General features: G+C 58.1%; 1 protein-coding gene across 4 annotated transcripts; it reads left to right on the top strand.

Annotated features, from left to right (window-relative positions):
* The first annotated feature begins 130 nt into the window (after window positions 1-130).
* Window positions 131-11,464, top strand: Sipa1 (signal-induced proliferation-associated 1). Of its 4 annotated transcripts, XM_026396550.1 has the most exons (17): window positions 142-218; window positions 369-461; window positions 2,545-3,321; window positions 3,903-4,030; window positions 4,112-4,288; window positions 6,252-6,426; window positions 7,019-7,122; window positions 7,392-7,549; window positions 7,638-8,247; window positions 8,575-8,849; window positions 9,768-9,986; window positions 10,077-10,188; window positions 10,273-10,372; window positions 10,451-10,552; window positions 10,645-10,699; window positions 10,897-10,975; window positions 11,072-11,464. In XM_026396550.1, exons 3-17 carry the CDS (start codon window positions 2,643-2,645, stop codon window positions 11,216-11,218), a joined length of 3,120 nt encoding a protein of 1,039 aa, XP_026252335.1. In that variant the 5' UTR covers window positions 142-218; window positions 369-461; window positions 2,545-2,642; the 3' UTR covers window positions 11,219-11,464. The 4 variants fall into 4 exon arrangements, with proteins under 4 accessions (XP_026252336.1, XP_026252335.1, XP_026252337.1 ...); XM_026396551.1 differs by lacking the exon at window positions 369-461 and having other exon boundaries at window positions 131-218; XM_026396552.2 differs by having other exon boundaries at window positions 156-461; window positions 7,443-7,549.
* Window positions 11,465-12,080: the final 616 nt, after the last annotated feature.

The following is a 12,080-nucleotide window of genomic DNA, read 5'->3' as shown; positions in this document are numbered from 1 at the left end:
CCGTGGCCAGGCCTGGAGTCCCCGCCCCCTGCGCTTCCCGCCGGCCGCAGACAGACCCAGGCGCGCTTGAAGCAACCGCCCCGCCCCTCCGTCTGACCACGCCCCTACACGGCCCCGCCCCCAGGCGGAGCCGGAGCCCAGCCGGGAGCCGTAGCTGGAGAACAGGCAAGATCCCGGCGCGGGAGGCTGCTGTGATCGATTGGGCGGGAGCCCCAGAGGTACTGGTGGGAGTGGGATTCGGGAAGACCTACGGTCGGGCAAGACAGGGACAAAGTGGCCTGGACGCAGGCACTGGTGGTGTTGGGGTGGAGACGAGGCTTCTCACCGCGTTCGCTGCCTGCACCCTCCCAACCTCCCTCCGGCTCCAGCTCAGTCCCGAGTCAGCATGTCCAGTCCTCTGCCTCCGTCTGACGACTCCCAGTCCCTCCTCTGCATGACGGCTTAACCCGACTGGTGAGCCGGTGAGTGGATTCAGTGACGCCTGACTCCTCTCTGGCGCTGGCAACCGCCCCTCCTGCTGAGTTGGGGGGTACTCCCCCTCTTCTGGGTCTCCCCTTCTCTTTGGGGGGCCTCCTCTCCAGCTTTTGCACACCACCCCCCAGTCTTGGGCCTGGGCTGGGAGGAAACATCTGTCGCGCCCCCTGGCAGCAGAGATGGGGTCATGACCTCCAGATGTGCTGGGAAGCGTCCAGGGCCGCCTCCTGGGGCAGCCAGGCCTTCCGGATCTGTGGGGGCGGAGCTGCCCCTTCCCCGCAAGTGACACAAACTGCAAGGAATGTCCTGGCCTCAATGGACCCTGTGTAAAGCTGTGGGATGGGGGGCAGAATCCAAGACACCCCCAAGGCAGGGCTAGAGCGCGGCACTGGGCCAAGGCAAGAGTTGATCCCTGGGCTGGGCTGCACACACTCACAGAGCTCCCTTACACACACGTCCAAAGCTTAGCCACGAGGAGCAGGAACCTGCACAGACCCCCTTCTTCATACCCTCTCCCCACCCACCCCCATGCCTACCCAGCCCAAGCCTGCACGGGCCAAGAGTTTGGCACATGGAGCCTGCATCTGTCATGCACATAGATGGCTAGCTCCAATGGCTTCACCCTCCTTTCAGTCTCCCTGCAGTCTTCAGTGGGAACAGGGATAGTTAACTCCTTTTAGAGATGAGAAAACAGAGGCTCAAGGTCCACATCAGAGCCTGTCCCAAGAAACCAAGGTTGGAGGCACCCTGAGCTTTGGAAGCCTACCCTTGTTTGGTTCTGAAGACCAGCTGAAAGTCCTCAGGCCCCTGCTCTGGCTGCCCACTCCATAATGGGTTCACAGGGGCAGGGGGTAGCTCCCCCTCATGTTCTCACACCACCTTTCACACCTGCCCCTGGGCTCACCTCATTTCCTCACCCAGCAGGTCTCTGGGGCCTTGGGTGTCTCAGTCTTACATCCTGTGAGACCGAGAGCCTTGCTTGGCCCAACCCCCACCTGCTCCACACCTACGCAGGTTCCTTTTTTTTTTTTTTTCATTTTTTTCAATACTGGGGATTGAACCCAAGTGCACTACCACTGAGCCACATCCCCAGCCCTCTAAGCACACAGGGACAGGGGTGTGCTGGTGCAGCTCTGTTAAGGCCCTGGAGATTCAGACTTTTTCTTACATGGAATTGCTAATAGGCAAGAGCATCTCTTTTCTGGACCCCAGACTGATCTGTTACATGAGGTTCAGACTTCCCTGTCCATATCACTGAGATCACATAGGCAGAGGTCCCCATGGATTCCAGTTCTATCAAAGAGGCTTGGGTGTTTAGTTCTAGCATGCCCTTTCCTGCTCTCAGGTGTGGGCATAGTAATCTGTAAGAGGATGGGCCTGGGGTCTCTCTCTCAAGTTAGGGTGATTTGGGTCCCATGACTAAGCTGAGTGATCCCAGCTCCTTCCTCATGATGTGTGGGCTTGCAAGGGGGCTGGGCCCAAAGATGGGACCATTTCCTGTGTTGAAGGAAGTCTTCTTGCCCTTCCTGTGGCCCTGGGAGTCCCTATTTCCCTGAGGTATTGAGACTGTAGGAGCCAGAGCACTGAGAGCAGGCCTCTGGGTGCTCAGGTCCTCAGGGACCCTGGAGGAAGTGGGAGGTGCAGGGAGGAAGGTCTCTGGGGACAGGACGTCCTCCCTTTGTCAAGCAGGCAGGACCCAGACACCAGTGGCCCCATGGGTTTCCCGTCTCAGCCCAAACCAGTTGTCTATCCTTTGGGCCAGGCATTGGCGGGGACCTTCACTCTGGGCCCAGGCCAAAGCAAAGGTGTGTTAAGTGGGACTTGGCAACCTCAGGGCTGCCTAGGCTTTAGGACCCTCAGGGCCAAGGCACCATAGCCCAGCCCACACTAACCCGGGAAGGGGCTGGAAACCTCAGCCCTAGGCAGACAAGGAAGTGGCCAGGAAAGCGGAAGCAGCTTTGATGGTCTCGGAGGGGGCCGGAAGCCAACCGGGGTGGTGGAAGACCAGGCTAGGGGCCTGGGTTCCTGTTTTCTCCCCAGGCCCCTCTGAACAGCCCCCTCCTCCTTCAGGGCAGAAACAGCTGCCACAGCCTCGGCCTGCAGGCTGGGCACCAAGCACCCTTGTCTGCCAATGCAACCCGGCCCCCAGAGAGTCAGGCCCACAGAGCATGCCCATGTGGGCCGGCGGCGTGGGGAGCCCTCGGCGGGGCATGGCCCCAGCACCCAGCGATGACCTCTTCGCCCGCAAGCTGCGCCAGCCAGCCAGGCCCCCACTGACACCACACACCTTTGAGCCAAGGCCAGCTCGGGGCCCACTCCTGCGCAGTGGCAGTGATGCAGGCGAGGCCCGACCCCCTACGCCAGCCAGCCCTCGGGCCAGGGCCCACAGTCACGAGGAAGCCAGTCGTCCTGCTGCAGCCCCCACCCGGCTCTTCACGGACCCACTGGCATTGCTGGGGCTGCCTGCTGAGGAGCCAGAGCCCACCTTCCCACCAGTGCTGGAGCCCCGGTGGTTTGCTCACTATGATGTCCAGAGCATGCTCTTTGATTGGGCTCCACGGCCACGGGGAACAGGGGGCCATGTGGAATCCAGCTCTGGGACCCGGGCCTCAGCCGAGGACCAGGCTGCGAGCTCAGACCTGCTGCTTGGGGCACCTGGATTTGTGAGCGAGCTTGGGGGTGAGGGCGAGCTAGGCCTAGGTGGGCCAGTGTCCCCACCTGTGCCCCCTGCACTGCCCAACGCATCAGTGTCTGTCCTGGAAGAGCCACAGAACCGGACTGCGGCCTACAGCCTGGAGCACGCAGACTTGGGTGCTGGCTACTACCGCAAATACTTCTATGGTAAAGGTGAGTGCAGGCTGTCTGGGGGAGAGGGAGGAGGGGGCTGGGACCGAGGTCCCTGTCACCTGCAGTGCATACAGTAGAGGGGTCAGGGTTTTGTTTTGTTTTGTTTTTTTCCTGTAAAGTACCTGGCTTCAGGAGGGAAAGGGGCTGAGCCAGGGCTCTGCTGGGCTCACCTCCTTAAGGGCAAGCCATGGCCCTTCATCCCCAGCCAAGGCACACCCTTCTGGCTCATCCTCGTAACCCACCAAGATGGAAAGAGATTTTCTGTCCACATTTCTGTGAGGGGAAAACTCGGGCCTGAAAGGCCTACACTTAGAAACCTTGTTCTCACCTTTGCTATGAAAAGAGATTCTCTTAGAACGAAAAATATGGGGGTAGGGATGGGGCCAGGCAGCATCTGCGCCTGGGTGCAGTCAGGCATTGGCCTTTTAGGTCTTGGGCAAGTTATGATGTGGGCTGGGCTTCAGAAGGAAGCTCAGGGACTACATTTGGTGAGATGGGACCTAGTGATAAGTGTGGTAGATCCTGGCGGGCAGAACTGCCAGGGGGCCCTGACTGATCATCCATAGCCTGCCCCTCCCCAGAACACCAGAACTTCTTTGGGATGGACGAGGTGCTAGGCCCGGTGGCAGTAAGCCTGCGGCGGGAGGAGAAAGAAGGCAGCGGAGGGAGTACCCAGCACAGCTACCGCATCATCGTCAGGACCACACAGGTGGGCCAGGATCATGGGATCAGGACGCAGGTCCCCTCATCCTTACCCCATCTGGTCCTAAGTGCCCCAACATCCCTTCAGCTCCGGACCCTCCGAGGCACCATCTCAGAGGACGCACTGCCACCAGGCCCCCCACGAGGCCTGTCTCCGAGGAAACTTCTGGAGCATGTGGCACCACGATTAAGCCCAACATGCCTGCGTCTGGGCTCAGCTTCCCCCAAGGTGCCTCGCACCCTCCTTACACTGGATGAACAAGTGGTGAGTGGCCAGGATGGGGAGACCCTGCCTTATCAGTAGACCCAGTCTGCCCATCCCCCCAGCCTGGAGAAAGCCAGTCCATCTCCAGTGTTTCAGAAACCATCAGGGGTCATCTGGAGCCTTGTTTCTCAAAGGTCTGAAGACCACCAGCATCCTCAGCCTCTAGGGTCTTAGAAATGCAGATTCTGAGGTCTTAGGCCAGGCCCACTATACCAGAGTCTGCATTTAAAAAAACTCCACAGTGGTGCATGTGTACTTTTAAGACCCAGACTCCCTGGTCTGACTGACCCTAGGGCTTCTGCCGTTCTCTTGTCATTCCTGACCAATTTGCCTTGTGGCACCTGCTTGTTCTCCTTTCAATATGGTTTGCTGCTTCTTCCCAAAGTTTCCTGTTCTACTTTGGGACAGTCAGGCCAGCGGGAAATTCTTTTTTCTACCCTGTGCTAAAAGCTGCCCCCTGACCCTGACTCTCCTCTTCTGTGTCCTTCACCCATCACTCAACAAATATGTCTCATACACTCTTGGTGTCAGGCCCCAGGCTGGACACTGGGGACAGGTCCAGGCCAGGTGCTTTCCTTGAGTAGCTCACATCTGGGTGTGGAGAGAGATCTACTGAGAACTGTTGGAATACAGGAACAGAACATTAGTAAGGGGACTTTGGAGGGCTGGTGCTGATGCGCTTCCTCAGCTGGGGTTTTACACTATGGAGGTAATGCAAGAGCTCAAGCCAAGATGAGCGGGGTGTTTTTTGCAGACAATGTTGAGCAAGGCTTCTGGGCTGAAGAAACAACTTGGATGATGGTTGAGACTAAGAGAGTGTCACATGCACTTTAGTGTGGGTGGAGGACAGCTTGAGGGGGGTGAGAGAGGCTTGCTTTTGGTCCCAGGGGCACTGAGAAGCAATGGTTGGATCTGAGAGGCACAGTGGCCCTCTGGTTACAGGAGACTAAGCTGGAGCAGAAGGCAGAGAGGCCAGGTCAAAGGTCAATACAGTTATCCAAGCTAGACATGTTGGTGATGATAGAGGAGGTGACAAGAAAGTGACAGTCCAGGGGTAGAGTCAGTAGCCCTTGTCACTGACTGAAAAAGGGAAGATTGAGACTCCTTAGCTTCTTGGCCCCTGAGAATGGTGTTTTCATGGAGTCGGAGACCCTGGAGGAGGAAAAGGGACCAGAGAGTGGCAGCGAGGAGATGAGGTGCCAGAGTGCTGGCAGGGTACCTGGCAGCTGGGGAAGGAGGCCTGGAGTTTGGAAGAATTGTCTGGACTGGACTCAGAGAGGGGGTGTCATCCCATGGAGGTGGCCACCGCAGCCACTGAGGGGAGAAACATAGGTGGAGAAGAGGCCCGGTTGTCAGAGCCAGAGGTGGCTGAGAGAGTCCTGGGATAGGGCTGCATCCCTTGGCTGCAGAAGAAGTGTGTGTGTGTGTGTGTGTGTGTGTGTGTGTGTGTGTGTGTGTGTGTATTGCCAGGGTTGAACCTGGGCTTCATGCATGCCTGGCTCTAGCTCTGAGCTTAGCCATGAAGAAGGGATGTAAGAGTTGGGGAGACCCCAGGGTTGCTTTAATGGGTTCAGAGAGCCTTGAGCTGTGCATGGTTATCCACAGATGGAAAAGAGCTGGGAACAGAGATGGTTCATGGGGCTGGGGTGGGGGCACCTCAAATTCAAAGAAGGGGATGCTGGTCTAGGCTTGAGTCAAGCAGGATGGCAACAGGAACATTTCTGGGCCACGAGTACACTGTGTGCGTGGCCTGCTCCATCGTCACAGGAGGACTAACCGCCCCCATCCTCCCCTCCTGAGCAGACTATACCCACTTGACTAGTGAGGACATAGAAGCTCAGAGAGGGCTGGGACTCAAGGCCAAACCCCCAGGCCAGGGTCCCAACTGTTCCCCATAACACAGTCAGGATGGGATTGATGGGATACTGAGGCCTGTGCCTTCTGCCACCCTCTTCTCCCCCAGCTGAGCTTCCAGCGCAAGGTGGGCATCCTGTACTGCCGGGCCGGCCAGGGCTCAGAGGAGGAGATGTACAACAACCAAGAGGCGGGGGCAGCCTTCACGCAGTTCCTCACCTTGCTGGGCGATGTTGTGCGGCTCAAAGGCTTTGAGAGTTACCGGGCCCAGCTAGACACCAAAAGTGAGGCCCTGGGGGCTAGTGGGGAAGGGGCAGAACTTGTACTGAGGGGCAGCATTCCTTGGGGTCCCTTGTGACTCTTTGTCCAGAGTCTGGGGCTGAGGACATGTCTGGCTGCAAAGCCAGGCTATGGGCTGGAAGAAGGGTCCAGGGCTGTCTTCCAAGGCCCCGGTACCCTATTGCCTAAGCTGGGGCCCAGTGGTTTTGGAGGTATCACCCCTCCAACATGGAAGCCAGCTTCCAGGGGAACACCCCACTTCCCTAGGTGGATGGGCCCCAGGGGCCTCTGGGAGAGGCCTCTGTGCTCAGGCCATCAGTTCCTCCTAACTCCTGTCTCCTTCTGAGACCCTTTCTCACTTCTGTCTTGTCCTGACCCCCTTCACCCTGGTGTGAGGCTGGAGCCTGCGGGGGAGGGGAGGGGAGCAGCCAAAGCTGAAGGCCTCAGACCCTGTGGCTTAGGCTCTGGCTGGTGGCATGAAGGGGTTGTCTGCCTGTTGTTGGAGCATGGAGGCTCCTGAGTGTGAACAGGATGGCAGGTTTAAGCCATCCGGACTCCCTTTGTTTTCCCTCTGTGTCCCCAACTCCCCGGCCACAGCGGATTCCACGGGCACGCATTCCCTCTACACCACGTACCAGGACCATGAGATCATGTTCCACGTGTCCACGATGCTGCCTTACACCCCTAATAACCAGCAGCAGGTGTGAGGGGCCTGGCACAGGGTGGGGAGTGGCAGGAGTTCTGGGGAGTCTTGGAGAGTGCTGTGTGGGTGGCAGTACTTGAGCCTTGGCCTGAGCTCTCCTGGCCCCTGCAACCCTTCCCTCTGGAAGCACCTTCCCAAAGATAAACACCTTATGCCTTCACCAGAGATAGGTGGCGGTGCTAGTCAGGTCGAGGATTTGCCCTGCCTGAATGAGGGGTTTGGGGGTACATAGTGCCTCTCGCCCACTCCCCACCATCTAACCCCCAGCTCCTGAGGAAGCGTCACATCGGCAATGACATTGTGACCATCGTGTTCCAGGAGCCGGGCAGCAAGCCCTTCTGCCCTACCACCATCCGTTCGCACTTCCAGCATGTGTTCTTAGTGGTGCGGGCGCATGCTCCCTGCACGCAGCACACGTCCTACAGGTGGGCACCTGGGTCATCCCAGGTTTCCCATGGGCACTGGGTCCAGGAGCCCCTCTGTTGTCCTTCACTGCAGCCTCCCTCTGCACAGGGTGGCTGTGAGCCGCACCCAGGACACTCCAGCCTTTGGACCAGCTCTGCCCCCGGGTGGAGGTCCCTTTGCAGCCAACGCTGACTTCCGGGCCTTCCTGCTCGCCAAGGCTCTCAATGGTGAGCAGGCAGCCACACATGCACGCCAATTCCATGCCATGGCTACACGCACGCGCCAGCAATACTTACAGGACCTGGCTACCAATGAGGTGACGACTACATCGCTGGACTCAGCTTCCCGCTTTGGCCTGCCCTCCTTAGGCGGCAGGCGCCGGGCGACCCCTCGGGGACCAGGCACTGAGCTGCAGGCGGCGGGTGCACTGATGTGGGGCGTGCGCGCAGCTCCAGGGGCTCGGGTTGCGGCCGGAGCCCAAGCAGGAGGACCCGACAGTGCCGAGCTGCCGTGCCTGCTGGGCATTTCGGCGGAGGCACTGGTGCTGGTGGCGCCACGGGACGACCGCGTAGTCTTCAACTGTGCCTGTCGTGATGTGCTGGCCTGGACCTTCTCTGAGCAGCAGCTCGACCTGTACCACGGCCGCGGGGAGGCGATCACCTTGCGGTTCGAAGGGGACCCCGGTCAAGCGGTGGGCGAGGTCGTGGCGCGCCTGCAGGTAAGCCTGGAGGAAAAGAGGCCAGGGAATAAACATGGGGTTCAAGGGCACTGGCCGCCAGGGTGCCCTCACGCGCCAAGAAGAAGCGTGTTTTGGAGTCCCCACCACCCCCGAAAGGGAAAGTCCGGGAAAGAGGCAAAACCAGCGTGGGGATTTAAGCTCCCGCAGTAGCCCTCTAGTGTCCGAGCCTCAGGTCTTCACCTGTCCGTCGGCCACTAAAGCTCTTCAGGGAGGGCGGGGAAAGCCTTGCCGTGAGGCGGGGCGAGGCGGGGCCCTGGCTTGGCCCCACCTCTGGTAGCCCCGCCCACACCCCACCCCGTCCTGCAGCTGGTAAGCCGAGGTTGCGAGACCCGGGAGCTGGCGCTGCCCCGCGACGGCCAGGGCCGCCTGGGCTTCGAGGTGGACGCAGAGGGTTTCATCACGCATGTGGAGCGCTTCACGTTTGCTGAGACTGCTGGGCTGCGGCCCGGGGCGCGCCTGCTGCGCGTATGCAGCCAGACGCTGCCCAGCCTTGGCCCCGAGGCTGCTGCCCAGCTGCTACGCTCTGCACCCAAGGTCTGCGTCACTGTCCTGCCCCCCGATGAGAGCGGCAGGCCCCGCAGGTCAGGGCGCTGGGGACACTGGGTAGTGGGAGGACTGGGCAGCCTGTGCCTCCTGTGTGGCCACCAGCATTCTCAGGATTTGCATGTGTGTGCTTTGAGAGTCCTTCGTGCCTGACCTCTCTGAACTGCACTTTACATAGAGTGGAACCAATTAAGCACTATTGGTTTCACTGCTCACAAGATTAGATGGCCACCACTATAACCCCTCCCACTATTGTTTATTTACTCTGCTAAGGCTGTAAAGGGCCAGACAGTAAATATTCCAGGCTTTCTGGGACTTCCTGTCTCTTCCACATCTACTCATCTCTGTCGCTATAAGTAAATGAATAAGTGCAGCTGAGTTCCACTAAAACTATTTATGGACACTGAACTATTTGGATTTCAAATAGATGCTGCTTGCCTTATGAAGGGGTTACTGTAATTAACCGACATATCCCAGGGTCCAATAATCACAAGTCAAATTGTGTTAAGTCTGAACTAATTTCTACTTGTCATGAAATATTCTATTGATTTCTTTCAATTATTTAAACATCTAATCATTCTTAGCTCATATGAGTTGCTAAAACAGGCACATGTTCTAGAAAAGGGAAAGGCACTGGCCAAATTTAGCTCCAGGCAGTGAATTTGGGATACTTAGGCAATTGCATGGGCTGTTTAAACTCTCATAGCATGATACAAGCATAGCACTATTATCTCATTTCATAGATGGGACATTTGGAGTGATTTGCCCAGGATACATAGGACAGCACTGGGATTTGAGCCCAAGTCTGGAAGAATGGGCAGCAACTAGGCACACGTTTTTTACTGTTAGGGAGTTTGGAGCACTCTCCCCTGGTGGTGAGCCTCTGGCTGCACCTAGGGATGGGCCTGGTGATGCTGGGAGTCCTTCCTGATGCCACCCCTCCCCATCTTCCCCAGGAGCTTTTCGGAGCTGTACACGCTGTCTCTGAAGGAGCCCAGCCGGCGGGGAGCTGCAGAACCTCTGCAGGATGAGACCCCCAAGGTAGTCCTGCTGCCCACCACAAAGCAGCTGCTGCACCTATGCCTGCAGGATGGCAGTGGCCCTCCAGGGGCTGAAGATCTGGCAGAAGAGAGGACTGAGTTCCTACACAGCCAGAACCCACCATCGCCCCACAGGTGCACTCTCTTGGGCAGCTTGGTGGGGCCTGGGCAGGCAAGGCTCTGGGAAACCAGCTTCCAGGTCTGAGCCACCCCTGCTCTTCCCAGCTCCCTGTCAGATGAGGCCCCAGTCTTGCCTGACACCACCCCGGACCTCCTACTGGCCACCACTGCCAAGCCATCGACACCTGGTGCTGGCAGAGAGATACCTCCCTTCAAGGTGAGTAGAAACAAGGCTCTGGAGCCCAGTGGCATAGAGGTGACAGTTGGTATCACTGCATCAACATCCATTTCTGTCCCCCAGGACCGGACAGGCAGCCCCAGTGGCCATGAGGACTCAGCCCCAGAACTGAGGGCCTCCTTCTTGCCACGAACCTTGTCTCTGCGGAACTCCATCAGCAAGAGTGAGTCTGGAGTGGTGGGCACAGAGGGGGAGGGTGGCTCTGTGACTCCCCCTGCTGAGCCCCCTCCTGTGCCCACAGTCATGTCAGAGGCCGGCAGTGAGACCCTGGAGGACGAGTGGCAGTCCATCTCAGAGATTGCCTCCACTTGCAACACCATTCTGGAGTCACTATCCAGGGAGGGTAAGGCCACCAGGGTACTGGGAGGAAGAGCCAGGATGGGATGGATTCTTTCTCCCTTTCAGACCTGCCCACATGGCCCCTCTGTCCCATAGGACAGCCCATCCCAGAGAGCGGAGACCCCAAGGGAACTCCAAAGTCTGATGCTGAGTAAGGCTTCCCACCCTCACATAGCCCCTTCATGTGCCCTTCTGCCAATCTTTGTGCCTGTCCATTGGAGTTAAGCATTATCCACCTAAGTCTCGGAAGACAGGGTTTGGGCGCTGCACATTCAAGGGGCTTCTGGGAGTCAGCCTCTGGTGCTGCCCCTGTGATGGTCCCACTGAGTTCTGACGTCATGTCCTCAGGCCAGAACCTGGGAGTCTATCAGAGAAAGTCTCTCACCTGGAGTCCATGCTCAGGAAGCTGCAGGAAGACCTTCAGAAGGTGATGAGGTGGCCTGGGGCTGGCACAGAGTCATGGGGCTGCCACAGGAAAGGGGTGGCTGCTCTGACCCTGTTCCTGCTGGCCTGACACACACAGGAGAAGGCAGACAGGGCAGCCCTGGAGGAGGAGGTGAGGAACCTGCGGCACAACAACCAGCGGCTGCTGGCTGAGTCGGAGAGCGCCGCCACCCGCCTGCTCCTGGCTTCCAAGCAGCTGGGCTCCCCCGCTCCGGACCTGGCCTGAGCTCACCCACAGCCCCAGGCTAACTATGGACCTACTTAGAACTGCCTGGGCCCGGCAGGGTACTTGGGTCACACCAGCCCTGGGCCCTCCTCAGGATCCCTCCCTGCGCCAAGGCACGTCTGAGCACTGCCCCAACTCCCCAGTCCATTTGGTGGCAAAGGTGCCCCTATTCGTCCCTGTTTGTAAATATTTTGTGGAGACAAGGGGACGACAGGGAGTAAAGAAGCCACAGTATCAGTGTCTGTACATGTGTTCAAGACATGTTGTGGGGGTATGCCTGAGGCCACATGAAGCTCCCAAGACAAATTAGAAGGATAGGCCTAGGAATATTAGCCTAGGGTTGGGCTGGCTCTGAGGGGGTCTCTGCGGTTAAGCCACCTTTTGGCTTCTCTCCCACAAACATTTATTTGGCTCTGTTGGGAAATTGGTGTCCGATTTCCATATTCCACACCTACTCTGTTTAGGTCTCCTGGTTCTGGAACCAAACCCAGGGGCCTGAGATCAGGGACAGAGAAACAGAATAGATCTTCAAGACAGGGGAGGGACAGAGTTTGGGGGTCAAGAAGAGGCTGACTGTGCCTCATGTGTCTCTCAGGGAAGGCCATATTCCTTCTTTCTAGTCACTGAGCCCTCAAGCCTGGTACTCCCTTTGACCACCTGACCACATCTTGCAGGACCGAATTCCAGGGGTGGCAGCTTCTCTATTACATATCCCAGAGGACACTGGCCCTCAACCCACTTCTCTGCTCACTGGTCCACGATCCCCCACCAGACTGGGGCTATCCTATGAGAGGCACCATCAGGCCCAAACTTGGACTTTGTCTAAACCCTGTGTTTTCCAGGTTTCCAGTCTGAAACCCAG

The sequence above is a fragment of the Urocitellus parryii genome, chromosome 4 (genome assembly GCF_045843805.1).
Source record: "Urocitellus parryii isolate mUroPar1 chromosome 4, mUroPar1.hap1, whole genome shotgun sequence".
NCBI lineage: Eukaryota > Metazoa > Chordata > Mammalia > Rodentia > Sciuridae > Urocitellus > Urocitellus parryii.
Note: the sequence above shows the minus strand (reverse complement) of the source record. Positions and strands in the feature narration are given on the sequence as shown.